The sequence below is a fragment of the Paroedura picta genome, chromosome 9 (genome assembly GCF_049243985.1).
Source record: "Paroedura picta isolate Pp20150507F chromosome 9, Ppicta_v3.0, whole genome shotgun sequence".
In the NCBI taxonomy this organism is placed as follows: Eukaryota; Metazoa; Chordata; class Lepidosauria; order Squamata; family Gekkonidae; genus Paroedura; species Paroedura picta.
In genome coordinates, this window is record NC_135377.1 from 17,005,390 (window position 1) to 17,027,674 (window position 22,285).

Here is a 22,285-nt window from a genome sequence, read left to right on the forward strand (position 1 = left end):
AGGTGCATGCTGGCTCAAAAAGCTTTTGGACCCTGCTTTGTGGGAATGAGCATGGCTTTGGAGTTCAAGCATGAGACTTCATCACAGCTCTGCTGCTTTTATGTATAAGAGCCTTCAGATAGGGTTGGATGGGGTAACCCAGGAAAAGAGTCTTTTCTCATTTCTGTATTCCTCTGGCAGAAGAAGGGCTTGGGTTTTTGTGAATTCTAATTTGCTTTCAGCTCTAATATAATAACCTATTTCTCCCACCCCCTTTCAGGTACCTTAATGCAATTCAAACAATGTGTCCACATATTCTTCGGTATCTGACTACAGCAGTGATAACAAACAAAGATGTTCGGAAGCGTAGACAAGTGTTGAAAGACTTGGTCAAGGTTATTCAGCAGGTAGGAAGTAGGTTTCTGCTTATAAAACGCACAGCTTTCAACTGCTTTTGGCCCGCCTGGGACTGTAAGGACACCAACAACATAGAGAGTGAAATGCAGGTGAAATTTAGGGGAGCATGTGGACTTGTTCTGAAACGTTTGAGCAAAGAAATTTTGCTGACATGGTCAGACATAAAAACGGAGTTCACTGTTATGGTCTATTTTATCCTGTAGCACAGGTTTTCTCAACCCTGATTCTTTGACAACCTTAGAAGGGCGGGAATTAATTAATTTTATATACAGTATTTAAGATTTTTGTTAAACATGTATCTGGGAGTAAGACCATATATGGTAATATCAGCCCTCCCCCCCTTCCCAAAATGGCCAGTGATGGGCCTGGAGGAGGTGGGAAAGTGAGGGGCCCCGGATGGACATGTACACAGCTATGATTCCTAAGCATATTCTGCATGATTGTGCCACTTCTGGGGTTTTTCGACGCCTGAAGAATGTTTCTCAATGGTAAAAAAAGTTGAGAAAGGCTGCTGTAGCAACTAGGGGCCCTAAGCGTTGGGAGTTGAAAAGGGAAAGAGACATAATCCATCTGGTGTCCCCTGCTGGTGGCTTGGTGCTTTAGTGCAGTGGGCCTAGAGGTATGACATTCTGCCATTCCAGTTGACTGGACTGGAGTAGCAGAGGTATGGATTTGTAATTCTTATGCATACACGCCATACATATCGCTTGTAAGATGGACCTAGGAGGCCTGGCCCATCAGTTTGCTTGCATCACAGAGACAAAAGGTCACAGGAATAATGTTCCCTTTTGATTTGTAGTCCCCAGCAAGTCAGTTGATTGACCAATACGATGATGGAAGGGCATTACCCCTTTCTGTGGCTGTGTGTGCTGGAACTGACACTCTCAGGTTTTTTTACATACATACGTCTTATGACGGGCAATATTGTAGGTTCACGCTGAATACATGCCAAACATGCCAGTGTGCTTAAAATGAAATTTGGTTGTATCCTTAGAGCTGTTTAAAATGGAATTGCTGTTGCTAAAAGGATTCTAACAAGCAACATTTGGAATTCTTGCTTGTACCGAAAAGGTTAGGCTCACAGCTTGGGAGGACTCCTGGACACCTCTCTGTCTAGATAGGCAGCTGTTGGACGCTGATAGGAATGTCTTGCTCGCTGCTGCTGTTCCTGAAGATAATAAGGCTACACCACTGGGGATTCTGCTTTGAGAATTTTCAAGCTAGGAATGTGCTGTATGTGTCGTTGCTCTTGAAGATAATCCAGAAACTTCAGCCGAGCACAAAATGCGGCACCCAAGACCCAGTCTGAGCCTTATCTGACAAATACACAAAGCCAGTGGATTGGATCCTGCCAAAATCTCTGCTGACTGAAATATTCCTTCCCACTGAAGTCCAAAATGGCCTCCAAAAGCTGCTTCTGGGGGGGACAGGGAGTCATCCCCCCTCCCTGGGAACAGCAGTGTGTGTGTGTGTGTGTGTGTGTGTGTGTGTGTGTGGTAGGGGGGATGAGTTGGAAAAAACCATCCCTCCCCTTCCTTTGCCAGAAATCTTCACTGAATTGAAGCCAGAGGTCTTCTGACAACATAGGCTTCTGCTTTGTTTTGGGTGAAATTTAGGATGGTTTGGACCTTTTAAGCTCTTAAGTGGGTTTGAGCCCAAAGTACTCAAGGGACCTTCTTGATCACCCCTCTCTGACTTCCCAAGGTAAGGTCTCCCTGGAGGAATTGGTTGCCTGAGGTTCCACTCACAGGGGGAACTTTTCAGCTGCCATCCCCCAGTTACTCAGGAAGGGATAAGACCGGCATTGCTAAGACATCTTCTAAAAGAGACTAAAGAGTCCATCCCCCCCCCCCCCCCCACTTAAGATGACAAATTGGTCATTGCCCCATAGGTGTTGGTTTCTGGTATGGTTTTTAAAATTTATTTTATATCACTTGTAAGCAGCCTTGGGGGCTTGTGCAAGGTAGAAAAGGTAAAATACAGATCAACTAAATAATAAAGTCCTACTCTTGTGTATGCAGGAATCCTACACTTACAAGGACCCAATAACTGAGTTCGTGGAATGTTTATATGTGAATTTTGACTTCGATGGAGCACAGAAGAAGCTAAGAGAATGTGAATCAGTAAGAATTCGTTGGCCAAAGCAGTCTCAGACTACTGGGTGTTTACAAATGGCTGTCATCCTGTGAATCATTCCACTACCATTTGGATCTGAACATAGGATCCATCCCTTTATTAATGTGAACTGAGGCATCTGTATAGGACTAATTCAAGTGGCTGAAATGGAAGTTGAGGAAGGAACATGCCCATAGGGTTGTGGACTGGTGCAACTTTAATTGAGAGCAACTTCAGGCCAACTGTTATAAAATTTTCCTTTCAGAAAAGAAAAATAAGCCTTATCTTCCAAATGCGCAGTTTATTTTTATAGTTTCCCAAGATTTCTGGTCTCAGAATATATTGGGTACATTTCATTGCTGCGCCTAGATACACTTGAAGGAATATTAGGGCTGTTTGGGTGCTTCCTAGTGAACAGAGTCACTGGCACTTGCTAGAATACATCCAGGATATTAGAATAATCTGAGAATGAGACACATCACAAAATTGGCAACTCCAAAGTGTGCCCCTAAAGGCTTAGGCTTCCTTCTGTACTAGCTGGAAACCTGAAATTTGGGACATGTGCAGCCTCAGAAATTAACATTAATAGATGGTGGAAGTAAGAATATGCAAGACAATGTCCGGTTCCCCTCTTAAGGACCCCAGAGTTCTCCTGCCCGCTCTGGGAGACAGTGCTCCACCCAGCCTGAAACATGGGGCACAGCAGCTCCCCCACTTACCTCATGCAGGAGAGCTCCAGAAGGTCAGGGCTGGGGGAGCTGTGGAGAGAAGGGGAATTCCCGCATGACACACTCACCTGGGGAAGGAGGGCAGGAAGCCCTGGGGGGACAGAATCATCCCCTCAGGGCTGGTGGGGAGAGCAGCCCCCTGTTGCCAGCCAACAGTCCCCAGGCTTCTGCATAAGCAGAGAGGGGGTGAGGCTACGAACACACAGCTGGTGGCTGGAAGACCAGTGATTGGGTGCAGTTATGACCGCCCCTTTGAGATCTTGGGGGTGGGAGCGCGACAGTGGAGGTACAGGAGGCAGCTGAGTATAAATGGAGGGATAGAGGGAGTGCTCAAGGTCGAAGGCAAGGAGAAAAGAGGCAGACAACTGACGGCCGAGAAACGGTGAGAGAGAGAGAGGAGAGTGACGGAGGGAGGAAGATCAGATAGAGGAGAATGAGGAGATGGAGGATAACGGAGAATGGAGAAGGAAAGTGGCAAGAGGAGAAAGGCGAGGAAAATCTGGAGGCCTAGAGTAGCCAGCTGAGGGGGGCAGTAGAGCTGATGGATGCTGCTGCACCCCCGAGAAGGGACCCCATAGTCTCTCTTCAAAGAAATGAAGTAGGAAGACATGCATATTTAAGATACTTCTAGGGCATCCAGGCAGCTGGCATTTGAATACCTAGTCAAAATCATTCATTGCTAAAAATACCTTAAAATTAGGCATTTCAGCACCAGTCAAACCTGTTGCTCAGCCCAGTTGTTACATGGAATGAAAAGTTGGCTGTGGGTGTTCTGTTGATGCCGTTGAGAAAGAGGGCACTTCTAGTAGTAGCAGAAAACACGGGTCTCTGTCTGCAGTGCATAAGCTTCACCATTGTCGGATAGTAATACGGCCTTAACAAGCTTTCTCCTTTCTCTTCCCCACCATCAACACGTGCCATCTCTTAGGTTCTCGTGAACGACTTTTTCTTGGTGGCTTGCCTTGAAGACTTCATTGAGAACGCTCGCCTCTTTATATTTGAGACCTTCTGCCGCATCCACCAGTGCATCAGCATCAAGTAAGGAAAGCTCTACCAGTAATAGAACTGTGATTCGGTGGCTAAAGTAAACCTGTGACTGCATCAAAACACGACGCGGTCAAACTGCTTTGCTTCTACTTGAGTAAGAAGCAAGAGGAACTGGCATACAAAAAGGGGAAATTAGCAACAACGTGTGTGAGAGAGAGTGAGAAGGAGAGAGAAAGCATGGTGTTGAAGCTCAGTAAATGCTTACATGATCTAAATCAGGGGTAGTCAAACTGCGTCCCTCCAGATGTCCATGGACTACAATTCTCCTGCCAGCGTTCGCTGGCAGGAGCTCATGGGAATTGTAGTCCATGGACATCTGGAGGGACGCAGTTTGACTACCCCTGATCTAAATATTTAGAAGCCTTCTGATTGAAGCAGGCGTAAAATCATTTCTGTGTAAGATGCATTGATAGTGTTCTAGTATGCGTTGGAGGGGGGACACCAGTTCTGTTGCTCCCGTCTTCATCTTCAGAACTAATCAGAACATTCAGAGCATATCGCACAGGTCTACGCAGAGGTAACATGTAAGCTTTCTGAATAAACCATAGATTTCTTTATGGAACCGTACCACCTTGGCCGTGCACTTGGTATTGTAAGTTTCCTTTTACGTTAAGCTCCTGCTGCGTGTGATAGACACTGAGGGTGAAAAATGTTGTAGGTCAAGCGTTTGATGTGCTACCTTTCAGCGTGTAGGGAAATCTTTTATGGGAGGTGACCTTTAAACATACAGCTGCCCCACCAAAGTAAGGCAAGGCCGTGTTGTGAGGTCAGGAATGTTACAGCATATGCAAGTCTCCTGTGCTGATGGTTTCCTACTGTCTGTCAAGGCATGATTGTCAAGTTGGATCCCACTACTCCATGTTGAACAGCAGTGCAGGTCTGATCCTCTCTGAGGGCTGTAGAGTATAGAATAGAATCATAGAGTTGGAAGGGGCCACACAGGCCATCTAGTCCAACCCCCTGCTCAACGCAGGATCAGCCCAAATGTGAGTAGATGTGAAATTTCTGCAGGGTGGAAACTGTCTGCGTGGAGACACCTGTAAAAGCTTGAGTTTGGAAGATCCTCCAAACTCTAGTTTGGGACATAATTTGATTCAGTAAATTGTTGGCAGCACCCTCAAAATGTTTTAGTTTGTGAAGTGAGCCAGCGTTTCTCAGAGAAATGTTTAGATGACTCTAGGGTGAAAACAGGTTGTCTCGGCCCCCCTCCCCCCCCCCCCCCCCCCGGTTCCGGATTAGGTATTAGACCTATCCGGAACCACTAAATGATTCACCCCCTGATTTTCCTTCCATCACCTGTCGTTAATTTGACTTTACACTGGTTCCAACTGCTGGAGACATTGTGGGGGAAGCTTTTGTATTTTAACTGCCATTTTGATTCTATGTATTTAGGGGCAAATTGTTTGCTGCAATAATATGATGTTTTTAGATTTTGATGTTTTACGTATCGATGTTTTATCATATGTGTATGGTGAACCGCCATGAGCTAGCTGTGCTGGGAGCGACGGTATAGAAATATAATAAATAAAAAAATTGGAAGAGTTTCTAGTAATAGACAAAAGAGATATGTGAAGAATTGGTCAGAAAATACGTTCACGTGTTTCCCTGCGGTGGAAAGGTACTTGATCGCTGTGTGCCAACATTAGCTGTCTTATAAATGATTATAAAATATTTTTCCTGCTCCAGTGCTAGAAGATGAAGGAGCCAGAATAACTATTTTTCATATCTGAATTTGGTCTTTGGGGATCAAAACATTATTTTTCACATGATCTGTCAGACTCTATATTTAATACATGTTCCGCTACCAATCTGTATGGTTCTCAACAAATTCAGTAAGTTTTCTCTCATTTTTCTTTCAGATTTTCTGTTTGAAGTTGTAATGGTCATACTTGATATTGCATTAAACAGTAAGAATGATATAGGCTAGATATCAGGAAAAAATTTTTCACAGTCAGAGTAGTTCAGCAGTGGAATAGGCTGCCTAAGGAGGTGGTGAGCTCCCCCTCACTGGCAGTCTTCAAGCAAAGGTTGGATACACACTTTTCTTGGATGCTTTAGGATGCTTTGGGCTGATTCTGCATTGAGCAGGGGGTTGGACTGGATGGCCTGTATGTTCCCTTCCAACTCTATGATTCTATGATTCTAATGTATCTTCTGAGTCCAGTAGCACCTTAAAGACCAACAAATATTTATTCAGAGCGTGAACGTTCGAGTGAAAGTACTCTTCCTCAGACTATGAACTCCTTACACGACAGGGAATATAAGGAGTCTAATGAAGAGTGCTTGCACTCAAAAGCTCACACCCTGAATAAATCTTTGTTGGTCTTAAAGGTGCTACTGGACTCTGATTTTATTGTGCTACTTCAGACCAACGCGGCTACCCATTTGAATCAGTGTATCTTCTGTTGTAGTAACTTAGCTGTTACTCGTGAGTTATAGCATCTCCATATTAAAGAGAGTTACAGCTGAAGTGTTGGGATTTTAAATATCCGTAGAACATTTCGGCTCACCCAAATAAGATTATACAGTTATTCCGCATTAGAGCAAAAGTTCTAGCCAGTAACAGAAGAAATTCCCAAAGAATAAATTTGAAGCCCTGTTTATTTATTTAGAATCTATTTCTATGCTGCCTCCTCTAAATCCTGTTTCAAGCAGCTTACAGTACAATAATATAATAATACAAACCAATGTAAACAGCGTAGAACAGAATTCAGACCAGATGCTGACCATTAAAAAAAAAGGTAGTGAAATAAACCGCCTAATTAAAAGCCTGCACAAGAAGTTGTATATTGGCCTGGAGAGAGTAAAGTAGGTGCCAGGCAGTCCTCAAGGGGGACGGATTCCAAGTAGGGTTGGGCGCTTCGGCATCTGAAGCGGCTGTTCCCGCCCAAAGCAGCCCAAGCCGTGGAAGGGGTGGGATTAGTCCTCAAAGGGAGCCTCAAAGGGAAGGGCATTCCACAGGCAAGGTGCCACTACTGGAAAAGCCCTGTCTCTAGTTGCCACCTGCCTTATCTTTGAGGGTAGGGAAGACCAAGGTAGCAGGGCTTGGGAGGGCAGATCTTTAACTGGAGGCCAGACAATATGGGAGGAGGCAGTCTTTCAAATCTTAATACTCCCAGATACATGCCAACAGTTAATGTGAAAGCAAACCTTAAAATACTGGATCAATCATTATTCCACCCACAAATCTAAAAAAATGTAGGTTATGTGAATTAGAATCAGGAACTTTTGAGGATGCTTGCCGTGCTGTTTTCAGTCCCAAGCTGAGCATGCTTTTTGCCCAAGATTTTAACTGAGTTCTGCCCCCCCCTCCCCCCCAGCATCTTATGGCCATCTTGTAGCCTGTGGGCTGCTTCATGGCTCTCATTTCAAGCCGCTGACTATTATTTTCCGTCGCTTTCATTGTGTGGCTTGATTTTTATGTTGGCATGCGGCTTCATCATACCGTTTTGCGTGTATGCTGCCTGACTTTCTGCAGCAATGGCGGATGCAGCTTTATAAATATTTCAAGCTGTTTATATTATCCAAATTGCATCACCAAGGATGCCATCTTACTTAACATCGCAAAAAGAGATCTGTCTAACCAAGCTCCTTGAAGATGCTTGCTCCTCTTGACTGCGCCTGCGCGCGCGCGCGTGTGTGTGTGTGTGTGTGTATCGGGGTGTGTGCATGTGTGGTGTCAGCACAGAGAGGAAGAGTTTTGTCTTTGTATATCGTCTTTGAATATTTCAGAGGCTTGTAAACCTGACAGAACAGTTGGAGGCCACACTTTCTGAAACCTGTTTCAAGGCCAGAGAAGGCCCTGGCATGGGGGAACTTGAGTCTCAAATCGTCTCCCTCCTCCCAAGGTTGCCACCGTATGCTGATCGGTTGCAGTCAGTCTGGAAGTTGATTAGTTCCTGTCAGATTAGATCATTGTTTTCAGAACAGCATTATCTGATGCTGTTGCTTCGGTTTATGAATGTTGCTATTTTGGGGAGGGAACATGAATGAATCACAGCAGTCTTGGGGAGGAAAGGGCATTTGACAAATCGGCCTTTCTTCTTGATTGGTTCTTGTAACCCAGCTGCATTCTAGCCCTGGCTGGAAACTCCCACGAGCTTGTTTTCAACCATGGCACAATGCCTCTCTCACACAACCGGACACATCGAGTGCGGATTCTAATGGAACATCCACCGCCCCAAACAAACTAGCAATCTCTCGTCTTCAAAGGGGCCAGGCAGGCCTGATAAAATTGATGGGTTAATAATAATCAGATTCGTTCTTGCTGGCTAATCAGGCAATCCGTGAAGAACACTTTAACGCCGCGTGCAGCTTATCCGTCTGTGTCAAATTTCTCGTTATTGTGATCTGAAGTTCTACAGTTTATAATGAATTATTATAATTAAGCCTGCCTGTTCAGAAAGTTCTATGTTGTCTTAGAGGCACCTGGGGAGCTTGGGTAGAACCTGGTCAGAGATTGCAGTGGAGAATGGCTTGAAATAGAAGACAGTGTTTTCTCCTGGCCGGATTTCAGGAGGGAACGCAAGGCGTTAGCAAAAGTCTGGAAGCCGAGAGTTCTTGAATCTGAAGGGGGTGAAGCACCACCGGAGAATGCTGAGAACTCATTAGAAAGCCACAGGAAAAACCATTGGCTGGGTGCCTGTTGACAGAACAGCAGCTCTTGACTCTTGTTCTGTAGAGGAGAAGAAACTGGGATGTCTGGACACAATCCCTGAAAGATCCAATTGTCACAAACCACCTGCGTCACGCTCAGTGTCGGAAACAAGTGGTCCGGCATCGGACATCAAAGGGCAGTGCCGTCTGCCTCGCGCTTTATGGCTAGTTGAGTGACACACTTCCCTCGAAAGATGGCTTTGTCAAAAGCTAGACAGATGTTCAGCAAATGAAAAGTAGCTTGGATGGCCCTTTTGTAGTGCGTGTGTGGCTGTTTAATGTTGTGGTGGAATTACATAGTTAGCTAACCCAATTCAAATCCTTCTGGTTTCTGGATGATATGATCCTTTTAGAATTCATTCCTCTTAACCCGTCTTCTCTTTTCACCAAACAAATTTCGTCTATTGGAGCATCTGATTTGGTTTTAAGTAATGCACGAAAGCCTGTGAGCGCATCAAAGTCCGGTTTCTAACACGTTGCACTGTTAGAGGTTCTTAAAGTGAATCAGCAGGGCCAGAAAGTGTCCTGGATGAGCTGAAGAGAGGGCATCAGCTTCCGTCTCCCCCCTCCCGCCATGATTGCCTCTTCATCGATTTTGTTTTCCCGCTTCAGTGTGTAAATGGAACCAAGCCGATGAGTCTGCAGTAGATCTTAAACTTCTAGTGAAATTTTACAGACCGTAATTACAAACAGCAATAGCTCACCATTGAGACATACGTCCACGTGGAATATTAATTATACACAACCGGTGCTTGATTTAAAGGTCTGTTTGGGGCTTGTCGTACTGGTTTCAGTCTAGAATGTAACTAGCTTTCTTTTTATGCCTCGAGCATCGCTGCAGTGGCTGATTTACAGGCTCTCAGACAAGAGAGTCTTCAGACGTCCCTGACGTCCCTTTCTTCTGGCTTGTCATGTGGAAGGACTGCACAGAACAGCTTTGCTTTCTAGGGCTTCCCCCTTCTTGTAGCTTCCAAGCGCCAATAGAACAAGGCTGGCCAGGGGCTTTGAATGGTTTTAAAATACAGCGTTTATAGAGAGCTGGGTTGGAGCTAGAGATCTGGATCCCATGGATGAGTTTCATTATCCGAGATGTTTTACTGCTGCGTAAAGGGCTCCCCCCCCCCCCAAAAAAAGGACGATGTCAGAGAGTCTTGGATTGGGCAAAGGCTTCTTCTGCCAGGGGAAGGCGCCTCTGTTAATGGAAAGGATCTGTGAGATCCCGTACAAGACCTCTTTATAAAAACTGGCAACCAAGTTAGAACTGTCTGTATTCAGTTACTTAGCATATTATCTAATTATTCCAACTTTGGCCGGTACAGATGCTGAACAAAGGTTGAGGCAAGAGCACAGATTTTATTAAAAACATGTCCCTTTTCTCCCCTTTCTGCCTCTCTCTCCCAACACCCCCCCCCCCCCCGCAAAGTATGCTGGCAGATAAGCTAAACATGACTCCAGAAGAAGCTGAGCGATGGATTGTGAATTTAATTCGGAATGCAAGGCTGGATGCCAAGATAGATTCAAAACTGGTAAGCTTCCCCCGCCCCCCCTTATGTGAAATTATCTGTGTCAGAACATTTTTTTAATATGACCGGGTTGGCTCTTAAGAACTGAGGAGTGGGTTTCCACTCGCATTGTGGGTGTCTCCCCTGCACCCCCTTTTGCATCTCCCCCTCCGCTCCTGAGGATTAAGAGCGTCTTGGGAAGGGTACGTTACACAGCGGAAATGAGAGACCTCCCCTTGTGAGACTGGAGAAGCCTTTTGCTAGCGCAAGGGCTGGCTCGGATCTCAGCTGGTACAAGCTGTGAAAAGTCTAAAAAGTGCCGTGACTGTGCTCTTTCTCCACTGTGCTGCAGCCGCTGGCTTTTGTTATGAAGAACACAAGATTCATTTATTTATTTAAATAAGGGAAGTGTGTGCCACACCAGGAACTGTACAGGGCAGAGGGCTCCTGGCAATCTTGACCGATTCATACTAACAAATAGTGTTTAGCGGAACTCTATCCTTGTATCTCCGTGCTGTTTTTTCCCCTTTTATCTCTACTAATAATTTGGTGTGCCATGCTAGGATTACAGGTAGTCATGCTAGGGTTGTGATACAGTGGTTTGCCTAAGACCTTTGATGGCCAAGGCAAGAACTTAACCAGGGGCTCAGTATGAGAGTCAGAACTTCTATCTGCTGTCAAACACCCGTTCTGTGTAAGTGAATGGCAGCTTGCCTGGGAGGGTGGGCGGTTCATTAATAGAGCATCTCCTTTGTATGCAGACGGTCCCAGGTTCAGTCCTTGGCATCTTTTCAGCTGAATTAAGTCATATGAAAGACCTGCACTTGCAGCTCTGGAAAACTGCTTCCATTCAAACCAGAATCGGCTGCCTTGACAGATCAGTGGCCAGCCTTGGTATTGGGCAGCTTCACATGTTCCATCATCTAGCCCAACCTTTCCCAACTTTTTTACTGTTGAGAAACTCCTAAAATATTCTTCAGCCTTTGAGAAACCCCAGAAGTTGTGTCATCATGCAGAATATGGTTGAGAAGCACAGCTGTGTACACGTCTCCCTGCCCCCCTTTCCAACCCCTCCATTTGGGGGTGGGTGGGTTAACATGACCATATATGGTCATATCACCCCAAAAGTGTTTAACAAATTTAAAAAATATTGAACTCTTGGTTGAGAAAGCCTGATCTAGCCTTCCATCATCCTTAGCTTTTCAGTTTTTGCTACATGTCCCATTTGTTGATGACTATCTCCATGGGAATAGTGACTGATGAGCCCTGGCAGGTTTGGGATTTCTGATTTGAGCTACAGGCAGTCAGTACAGAATGCCACACTCATTAAGCCCATGCAGTAAGCAGCAAGGGAACGAAGTTTGGCGGCCACCACGCGGAGTAGATGACCATTCATACACGGTCACCGGTATGGATTGAGAGAGCACTCATGGCTCAAAGGCAGAAGTATCGTCATCTGTGGATGCTGTTAGCTCAGGCTGGAGGTCCAGTTTGGGAAAGAGAAGGTGCTTCTGTAGCAGATGTTGTACATGGTGGCAAGTAAGCCAAGCCTGGTGCTGCAGTGGGAAGATCAGGGGTATGATTGAGAAGCACACAGCACATTTACAGTCAACATTTCCACAGTCCGTAAATTGTAGGGAGCAGGTTGGCATGAGAGCCCATACCTTTGGAAACTGCTTTCTGTATGTTGCCGTTTATCAAGTGGGGTGAGGGCAAGTCGCAGTGCAGTTTGGGGGAATCTACAGATACAAGGTAGAAGACTTGGCTGTGTGGTGTACACCTTTAGTAAGGACAGAGTAGGGGGGACACTGGAGAGAGATTGAGGCAAATGCAGGTGGCCTGGCTGGCCTCTGGTACACCAGGTGGATTCTATGACTTTTATCAGGTTACAGCGAGCATAAAAGCAGAATGTGGGGTGTTTGCTATGGCATTTCCCAAGGGTGCAAGTAGACTAATCTACCTGAAGCCAGTCTCTTGCCTTCTCCCGAACATCTAGGGTCACGTGGTGATGGGGAACAACGCAGTGTCGCCTTACCAACAAGTGATTGAGAAGACCAAAAGCTTGTCTTTCCGGAGTCAGATGCTGGCTATGAATATTGAGAAAAAACTGAACACGGGCAGTAGGGCTGAGGTGAGTACCCAGCAGCCCTGGCAATTGTGCAGGCATTTCACTAAAATGGAGGAAACTGTAACTTTCTCTTTAAGATGTATCTAATTATTGCACCCATTGGTTCCCATGGCACAGTCAAGTTAGAAGCACAGGGATCCCCCTCAATTCAGGGGCAGAGGTTCAGAGTCAGTGTGCGCGCCCTGAGTGAGGTTCTGGGGAAAGCAGGATTGTCAATACAGCCTCATGCTTGGCAGATTGTGCAAAGGGTTCTTCCTCTAGAACAGGGGTAGTCAGCCTGTGGTCCTCCAGATGTCCATGAGCCTGGCAGGGGCTCATGGGAATTGTAGACCATGGACATCTGGAGGACCACAGGCTGACTACCCCTGCTCTAGAACTCGACATCACTGAAGCCCCTACCTGAGTCACAGGGTCTCCTGACTGGCATTTCGACAGTGCTCAGAAGAGGTGTGGTTGGCTCCAGACTCCATCTACACAGTTCAGAAGGATCACTATCTCCAGATGGCACCAGCATTAGCTCTAGTTGCTCTCCTAAGATATTCACAGACCAGCCTGTAATGTTAATTTCTTTGAAGAAAGGTTCGGAAACACACTACACACCGTCACACAGTTGGCCAACGATAGCGTGCCTGGCACTGTCTGGGGTAAAACCAATTCTGCTGGGTTCATTTGTTGGAAATGTAACTCTCTTGTGTCCTAAACTTCAAATCTTTTTTCTCTCCCCCCCCCCCCTTTTTTTTTTTAAGGCACCTAACTGGGCTACTCAAGACTCTGGCTTCTACTGAAACACGTCTGGGGAACAAGGACAAATTTCCATTTGATAAGGACATACTTTATTATGTATTGTTTTGAAGAGGGTGGTAATTATGTGAACTTTTCAGCACATGATTGGAATAAAATTGGCTACTTTTAATTGGACGGTCGTGTATCTCTGTAATTGGATTTATAAAAAGGGGGTTTGTTCAGTGCATGAAAACTAGCTGCTCCTTGAAAGCAGCAAAGATCTAATTTGAACTTTAAGTGGCTCTTCTAAACTTCATTTGCCGTTGCTGGAAGGTGTTGAATTGCAAGCCTCTGCTGGAGGCTTCCATAAAGAATCAGAATGCAGGATCGAACTGATCCAGATTCACCTCAAATGCTTTTACTGCTACTTGCTTAGCAAACTCCCAGCGGATGTAACCTTTGTAGTCTTTCCAGAGGTGAATTTAAAAGAAGCACCCAGTATTTGGATGCAGCTACTTGTGATCCATTTCTCAGAGCAATCAGTGTAAATTTTTGCTGTGGGGCAGGAGTGACAACATGCCAGCTTGGTGTAATAGTTAAAAGTGGCGGCTTCTAACCTGGTTTGATTCCCTGCTCCTCCTCCACATGGAGCCACCTGGGTGAGCTTGGGCTCGTCCCAGCCCTGATGGTGCTGTTCTGACCAAGCAGTCCTGTCATATCTCTCAGGCTCACCTGCCTCACAGGATGCCTGTTGGGAGGGGAAGGTGATTATAATCCACTTTGAGGCTCCTTCAGGCAGTGGAAAGCAGGTATAAAAACAACCTTCTATTTTCCCCACCTGGAAATACAGGATTGAATAATACACTGTACGCTTGCCCGTGTTTAGAATATTTTGGTCACTATAGCTTAAGAAAAGGGAATTTGGGGCAGGGGGATAACAGCAGAATGGGTGGGGGATAACAGGTTACTTTAGAAAAATCATGTGTGTATGTGAAGTTATAAAAATCAAGGTGGGTGAAGAGTGAATGCAAATAAACTGTGAGGCAGCAGATTGGGGCAGAAACGTATCCATTACACAAACAAGAGTTTACTACTATGAAATGTGATAAGCAGAAGATGTAAAGAATGGCTGTTTGTCTCCAGCTAGGGCTGAAGTAAGTTTCCACAGACCAGGCACCCTGGTCTGCTTGGACTGAAGATTGGGTCCATTACAGCTTAGTGGTAAAGAATATACATTGCAAAGTTCCTTTGTGTGATCCTTGTTATAAATCATCTGTAGTCAGCTTGAAAAAGGCATCTGCCTGAACTTAGCAGAACTTGTTCCAGCCATGGAAACAAAACAATTGATGAGGAAATCACCTTTTCTGACTGTAAGATCGCTGATATCCTGTGGCTGGCTTGGTTGCAAATCTGGCCATGGTTCAGATCCCTCATGGCAATGGGGCTTTCGTGTGGACTGGCTGACTGCAGCTCCTGATGTAAGTAGCACACATTGTGCACATGCAGCTTTGTGCCATTCCTGTTAAGGTTGCATGTTACAAATAAGCCGTGGAGTAGACGGCTTGCTCAGGCTGATGTGCTTGACGGCAGGGGTAATCGACCTGTTGTCCTCCAGATGTTCATGGACTACAATTCCCAAGAGCCCCTGCCAGCAAATGCTCATGGGAATTGTAGTCCACGAACATCTGGAGGACCACAGGTTGACTACCCCTGCTTTACAGTACTATGAGACTGAAGCCTACAGCTGACATGAGGTCTCACGGGCAACCAACTGCACATTTCTTTTCGTCAAAGTCATTTATTTGTTAAAACATCATACTGCACCTTTCCTCGTGGTTCAAGGTGGCTTACAACATAGGTGTTAAACATTTCCAGTTAGAACCGAGAATCAAAGAGCAAGCCCTTAATCCTCGTTCCTGCCCGCACAACAGAAAGGGCCTGGGCTGGGGTTGGTGCCAACAGATGGCTGCCTGACTTCCATTGTTGGCACAGAGGGATGTATGGAAGGAGGTGGTCCTTCAAATATGAGGTCCCAGATTGTGGAGAGCTTTAGAAGCTATAACCAAGACCTTGAATTGAACTTGGAAACAGACTGGCAGGCAATGTAGCTGTTTTGAAATCGGCAACATGTTCCTGCCGGCTGGCGCCTGACCATAGTCAGGCTGCTGCATCTGGACCAATTGCAGTTTCTCGGTTGTCTTCAAGGGCAGCTCCCTGGAGAAGTATGTTGCAATCACCCCAAGCTCAAATGAATGCAAATTTGCTTTTGACCAATTCTTTATGGTATTCTTAGGGGTAAAGAAATGTGGTTTCTTTGCTATCAACCTGGAAAAAGACACTGGGAAGTTTATTGAATTTCTTATACCTAATTTTTTCCATCACACTTCTAAATCTGTTCTGCAGCTCCCCTTCTACCCAAGGCACTTTGGCCAGGTTAAGCGTGTATTCCGGTTGTAAAATAACTCAGAACTAGCTCTAAATGCTTTGCCATATGGAAGAATTCTCTGATTAGAATCAGAACGCACTGGTATTATTAAGGATCAAAGGATGTTTAATACACAGCTGAAAACTTGCTAAGTAAATATAGGATGTTAAATTCAAGAAATGGACTATCCTAAACAGCTTAGATATTTATCTCTTTGACAGTTATTAGTTGGGTTAAGGTGTTTGAAGGGGGATACGCTTAAGGTTTGGTCCTCCGACATTTTATCTGTCATTAATATTGGGTACACTTTCCAAACAACAAGTTGTAGCTGTCGAGCACAAGGCTTATCCTATAGTTCCCATATGGCATTCTGATTTCTTGCTTTGGAAGCCTTTGTAAATGAAAACAAGCTTTGTCTCACTTTAACTGAAAGGTCACTGCCTCAAAGTAGTATGACGAAGGCTGAACTCAAGGAAAGAAATTGCTGGGGTTTTGTCCCACCCATTTCCATTGACACAGAGCTTCGAATGTAAGGTGAGTCCTGCGGTATCAGACCAGTGGCCCATCCAGTCCAACAATGTAATTCTGGGTATACGTTTTCATGCACGCACATTAAAGTGCATGCCCAGAATTACACTTGGTTGGCCTTAAAGGTTTTTGCATCAAGGCTTCTCCCACCCCAAACCTGGAGATTAAACTGGAATGTTGGTTTATAAACACCACGAGGAACTGCTAGCATATTTTCTCTATCAAATAGTTGCTCGCTGATAAATATATTCAACCTGTAATGTTGGCCTTCTTTAAAAAAAAAAAGAATAAAAGACTTCCGTTGCTGTATTTTGATCAAGGATGCAGAACATTTCTGGGGAGACCATGTTTTTCCTTTTGATCTTCAGGTGCAAATCCACAATGGAGAACTGGAGGCATCATCACTTCGGCTTGTTTCCTTTGAGTCATTAGTTTTTAGCAGTGAATGGCGGCTTAGTTGAGTGGCTCTGGAGTGTTGGGATGGCTTCTGTTTGCATGTGTTGCATAAAGAAAGAGATGACTTATGCCAAGCCAGCTCCTTTTGCATGAATAACAGCCGAATAAAATGAGTTATACCTTGACAATGCTCTGTTATTAAAGAGTAGAGGACACTGCTATCGGGAAACTTAGACGTGAGTGGTATTGCTGCCTGTAAAATGTCTCATGGCTGTGTGGTCCTGACCAGAATTTCTTCACATTTTGGCACAAACTTCCAGGTTGTTCTTTCAACAATACTTCTCTGTATTCCTGAGATACCCAGGAGAAGCTTGTGTCATTAGCCCAATTGGAACATTAAGGACTGAACTACAAAACTTAATCTAAACAGTGGTTTGGCCAACGACTCTATAAAGCAGGGGTAGTCAAACTGCGGCCCTCCAGGTGTCCATGAACTACAATTCCCAGGAGCCCCCTGCCAGCATTCGCTGGCAGGGGGCTCCTGGGAATTGTAGTCCATGGACATCTGGAGGGCCACAGTTTGACTACCCCTGCTATAAAGGCTTGATGCAGCATAAGCGTCCTGATGCATCTGTTCCACTGGGGTTGGATGTCCATTGAACTTACCAATTATTAATGTGGATGTACGGGCAATCCCCTTATAATCAGGGTGAGTCAGTCTCATGCATATCTTGGATTATTTTCCTCCTCCTTCCATTAATAGCAGGCTTTAGACAATGTGTGTCTTGGGCTTGTGGAGTGGTTCGGGGCCTCAACTTTCACAAGAAACCTAGTATTCCAGGAGCTCATAGGATGGTAAGCTTGTGTGCCTTCAGACTACAGGTCATACATGCCTGTATGGTTGAGTTTCCGCCATGTAAAGAACTTCTACGCCAGTAGAAGAGCTAGCTTAAAGTCTACTGGCATCTTGGAGACCAATGCTTACTCCAAGGTATAAACCTAAGAATCAAGGCTTCTGTCAGGTATGGAGTTTATACCCTGGAAATCTTGTTGGTCTCTAAGGTGCTACGAGACTTCAATATCGCTCTTCAGTACAGTGTAGTGGTTGGACTGGGCCGGAGAGAGATCTGGGTTCAAATGCCGATGTACCGTGAAACACGGTAGGTGATCTTTGTCCAGTCTTTCTCTGCCTGCCCTAACGTGCACAGTGGATAGGATGAAATGAGAGAACCTGATGCATATTATTCCTTGAGCTCTTTTAGAGGAAGGCTAGAGTGTGTTTGAGAAATATGGATAAAAGAGTCCCTTGCACGCAGGGATGTACCAGAACTAGTTGAGCCTTTGTGGCAGATAGCCCAATAATAGCAAAAACATAGCAAAAAAGGCTGCCAGAAGCTCTCTTCCTGGTATGTTCATCTTCTGTATATTATATATATATAATTACCCCAGCAGTGAAATGTTCAGGCCTGTGAACTGTCCCTGGCAAAAGTGTGATAGGCCAGATATGGACACATTTTCCACTATGTCTGCTACTTCAGAGATTTTTGGAACCATTGCCACTAAAACTTGTGGCCAAGCGGTGGCTTTTTTTTTTTTTTTTGGAGGAGGGGAGTTTTACTGTATTGTTGGTCTTACCTAGTAGTTAGAATGTATGCATTTTAGATAGCTGCTCATTTAAGTGATGCTTGGAACTAAATGGCCATGTTGATAAGACATTACTATTCTGATCCTCCTCCTAAAACTCAATGCAGGAAGGAAGACAGACCTGTGAATTTGAAGTCACTGTGTTAACTGCAGGGTGGCCATCTTAGTTTTGTAATGCAAGTAATTTTACTTATGGCAGTTTTGTATATGGTGCTGCCTAGCACTGGGTGGCCCCTAATCAGATCTTCCTTGCTTCCCCGGCCTCAACCATAAACGTGGTGGAAGAGCTCCATTTTGCAGTCCCTGTAGAACACCGGAAACTGGAGATCTTCTGTTGGAGGGTGGTTTTCCTTGCCCTTTTCTTTCTCACACAAGGTAGGTAAAGGTATCCCCTGTGCAAGCACCGAGTCATGTATGACCCTTGGGGTGACGCCCTCTAGCGTTTTCATGGCAGACTCAATAAGGGGTGGTTTGCCAGTGCCTTCCCCAGTCATTACCGTTTACCCCCCAGCAAGCTGGGTACTCATTTTACCGACCTCGGAAGGATGGAAGGCTGAGTCGACCTTGAGCCGGCTGCTGGGATGGAACTCCCAGGCTCATGGACAGACAGCTTCAGACAGCATTTCTGCCGCTTACCACTCTGCGCCACAAGAGGCCTACAAGATGTATACAACACTTAAAAAAAATTGATTGGGATATTGGGCATCAGGTCTTCTGGATTTCTCTGCTGCCCATTTAAAATCTGTAGATAAATTCTAAATTAGGTACAAGTAGACGTCCCTGCTTCATTCCTTTCTACTTACGGAATTTGCTTTGCTCAGTTCTGTTTTACCTTCTGGCTTAACTAGGATAATTCCAAAATCCCAGAATTGGTGCATGTGCAATTTGACTCAGCTTCTCATTCCTTCCGTCTTCATATTTGTCCATTCAACACTTCAAAAAGTCATATGCATTCTCAAAGCGTCTGCTTAATCTTGATGTAATCACACAATAGGATCTTAGCCAGGTTGCTCTCTGGCAATATGGTCAGTGCTCGTGTGTGCCTTGTTAATGTAGAATTCCTTACACACAGATGTGTTGAAGGAACTGTGCCATGCACTCTGCACTGTATGTCATTAACAGTGCTGTCTTAAGAAGAACTGTAAGAAAGTTGGTTCATTTGAAGCGAGGTGTCAGAGGAGAGTTTTATGGACACCGTGGACAAATAAGTGTAGATGAAATCAAGCCTGAACTCTCCCTAGAACAGCCTTTCTCAACTTTTTTACCATTGAGAAACCTCTGAAACGTTCCTCAGGCTTTCAGAAACCACAGAAGTGGTGTGATCATGCAGAATATGGTTGGGACGCATAGCTGTGTACGTGCCCACCCGGGACTCCTCCCCTTCCCACACTCTCCAGGCCCATCATTGGCCATGGAGAAAGACTGCGGAAAAAAATGTCAGGTTCCATCCTCGTGAACAATGCCTGTTACATCAGATTTCTGCCTGGTTTCAAAAGTTGGCCAATCCAAATCCTGTTGCACGTTACGGGATGCTCCATCCTGTTGACCGTCCTGATCTACACAGTGCAGTCTGTCTTGAGTCTCAGAAAGAACAGTTGACAACAAATAATGCAAGGCGATAAATAAAGGCATCTTACCTTAACATATCTGGACGATGGTTAGAATGTATGGATTTAAAATACCTCCTCTTGTAAGGAAAACTTGAAAGGAAATCACCATATTGACAATATGCTTATACTGTGATTCTGCCTACAAAACTAAATGCGGGAAGGAGGGAAGCATTTCCAGAGATCTGTTTATGTATAGATCTTCCAATGGGAGTCCTATCGTTTTGGACTGAGGAGAAGATCGGTATCTGGCTAATGGGGAACACCATCATCTTGGCTTAACTTGTGTTTAGGAAGAATTTGCTAATTTCTGTGACATGCCTTGTTTTAACAAGGGGAGAAAAAAAGCCGACCTCAGGGTAAAAATATCCGCAACAAATGTCTATTGAGTTATCAGGGTAGTGATTAATACCTTAGTCAGCATTCGGCTCTGCTAAGAAGTCTGGTGCAGAAAACGGTCTGCCACTAAGAAATGTATGATCTCACTATAAATGGATTCATGAGTGTGTTGAGATGGATTTTACTCGGAACTTCGATAAGCAAGAAAAACAGAGGCTGTAAGACAAGAGAATTTTGTTCTACTAGAGCAAGGGACTGTCTTCCAGCTTCTGGGATATGTCATCGTTGCAAAGAAAAGATGCTCCAGTGGTGAGCCTTAGTAGCTTAAGCTAATGCAGGATTGCATAAGACCTACTCTACTGTGTCACACTGCTGGTTTATTTCCCATTGCCCTCTCCGCAAAGGACAGTATCTGGTGGGATCAAAGAATAGCTACTTTGACACAGCAAAGATCCTTTTCCAGATAGACCAGAATACCCGGGTTGTATCTGTTGACTATTCTAAAGGCTTATGGAAGAAACAAAAACATCAAAAAGTGACGTATCCTGTAAAAAATTCTAGCCTCATCCTACGCATGTATATGTGCAATCTTGTGGGGTAGACATTGATGGAAAGCAGCAGATTTGGAACTGAGAGATGATAAAAGGGAAAGGATAAGCGATATTGATGGACCTAATTCTCAAAATGGCCCCATCTGTGGGTATCTAAATCTGGAGATTGATGCTATGAACAGATAATACAGGGCTGTCTACGAACAAAAGCCCATGTTTCAGAAAAAAATCTGTAATCTTAAAATAACAAGGTTTAAAAAATTCAAAACAACAGAAGGTACACCAGTGGCTTTAAAAAACAATGCCACCTGTGGCTATTGCTAAGCAACCACGGCATTATTGCCAGCCTTCAAGCCTTGGTTTCCAATAAAAAATGGCACAGGGAGAAGCAAGACCTTTCCTGGCCTGTTTTGACATTTTAGAGTGTACTTGCTGGGACAGACCCAGCTTCTCGCAACTATTTGACAGCATTCAGTGCACAAAAGACAGTATTGTAGAATTTCAGATTAGGATCTAGAAGGCCCAGTTTCAAATCTCCACACTACAACAGACCTATTCAAAGGGATGGCACTAGAAATACTAGCTGCAATTGAGATGATGTTGCTGTTAGTTAAAGATGGTTTAAAATTATTTAATGTATTTTAATTTTGCTTTGTTTTATTGACGTTGTACGCTGACTTGAGCTGGTATACCGGGAGGTACTTCAGTGTCCATGCTGACTTGCCTTCCTCCAGGTCTGGCCTGGACCTGGTGTTGACCATGGCAATGGCAGGGTTCTCCCTTTTTGTTACCGGACCCACTCACCAAGCCAGCCATGCATTCAATCTGGTCTTCGGTGCTTGGGTACATGTGGATTTGATGGCAGCTAACCCCATCCTTGGAAACCAAAATGGACAAGTTGCTGGGGTTAGTGAGGGCAACCACCTGCCTCCTTGATCCCTGTCCATCCTGGTTGCTCAAAATGAGAGATTAGTGGATAGGGGGCCCTCTGGGAGATATTGTCAACATCTCCCTGCTTATTGGGGAGTTCCTGGAGGTGCTAAAGGAGATGGTGGTTTGTCCCTTACTTGGAAAAAAAATCGCTGGACTGCAGGACGCTGCCAGCTACCACCCAGTGTCACATCTTTGGTTCCTGAGCGAGGTGGTTGAAAGGGCCACGGTGGACCAGCTCCTGGTATACTTGGATGAAATTTCAGGGCTTGACCTGTACCAGTTGGGCTTCTGTCCTGGCCACAGGGTGGAGATGGTGTTGGTCATCTTTACAGATGACTTTCAACACCAGTTGGATTGAGGCAGATCAGCCATACTCGTATTACTTGACCTGTGGGCTGCGTTTGACGTGGTCGACTATGAAGTTGAAGATATATGGGCTGTCAGGAGGGAAAGAGGAAGTCATGTGGAAAGGGGGATATAGGGGAAAGTGAGGTGCCCTCACAAGTCCTTGTGAGTTTCCTACCATGCAACTGGGACCAGCTAGGCAACTGGCATTGCATAATTTAA

General features: G+C 45.0%; 1 protein-coding gene across 1 annotated transcript in view; it reads left to right on the forward strand.

The window, feature by feature from the left end:
* The window catches only part of EIF3E (eukaryotic translation initiation factor 3 subunit E), a 29,611-nt gene extending 16,121 nt beyond the window's left edge, over window positions 1–13,490 (forward strand). The window contains exons 8-13 of the mRNA XM_077351654.1: window positions 260–386; window positions 2,418–2,519; window positions 4,168–4,277; window positions 10,366–10,468; window positions 12,441–12,575; window positions 13,319–13,490. Coding sequence (XP_077207769.1) covers window positions 260–386; window positions 2,418–2,519; window positions 4,168–4,277; window positions 10,366–10,468; window positions 12,441–12,575; window positions 13,319–13,357 — 616 coding nt within the window. The 3' untranslated portion in view covers window positions 13,358–13,490. The remainder of the gene's footprint in view (window positions 1–259; window positions 387–2,417; window positions 2,520–4,167; window positions 4,278–10,365; window positions 10,469–12,440; window positions 12,576–13,318) is intronic.
* The last annotated feature ends 8,795 nt before the right edge of the window (window positions 13,491–22,285 follow it).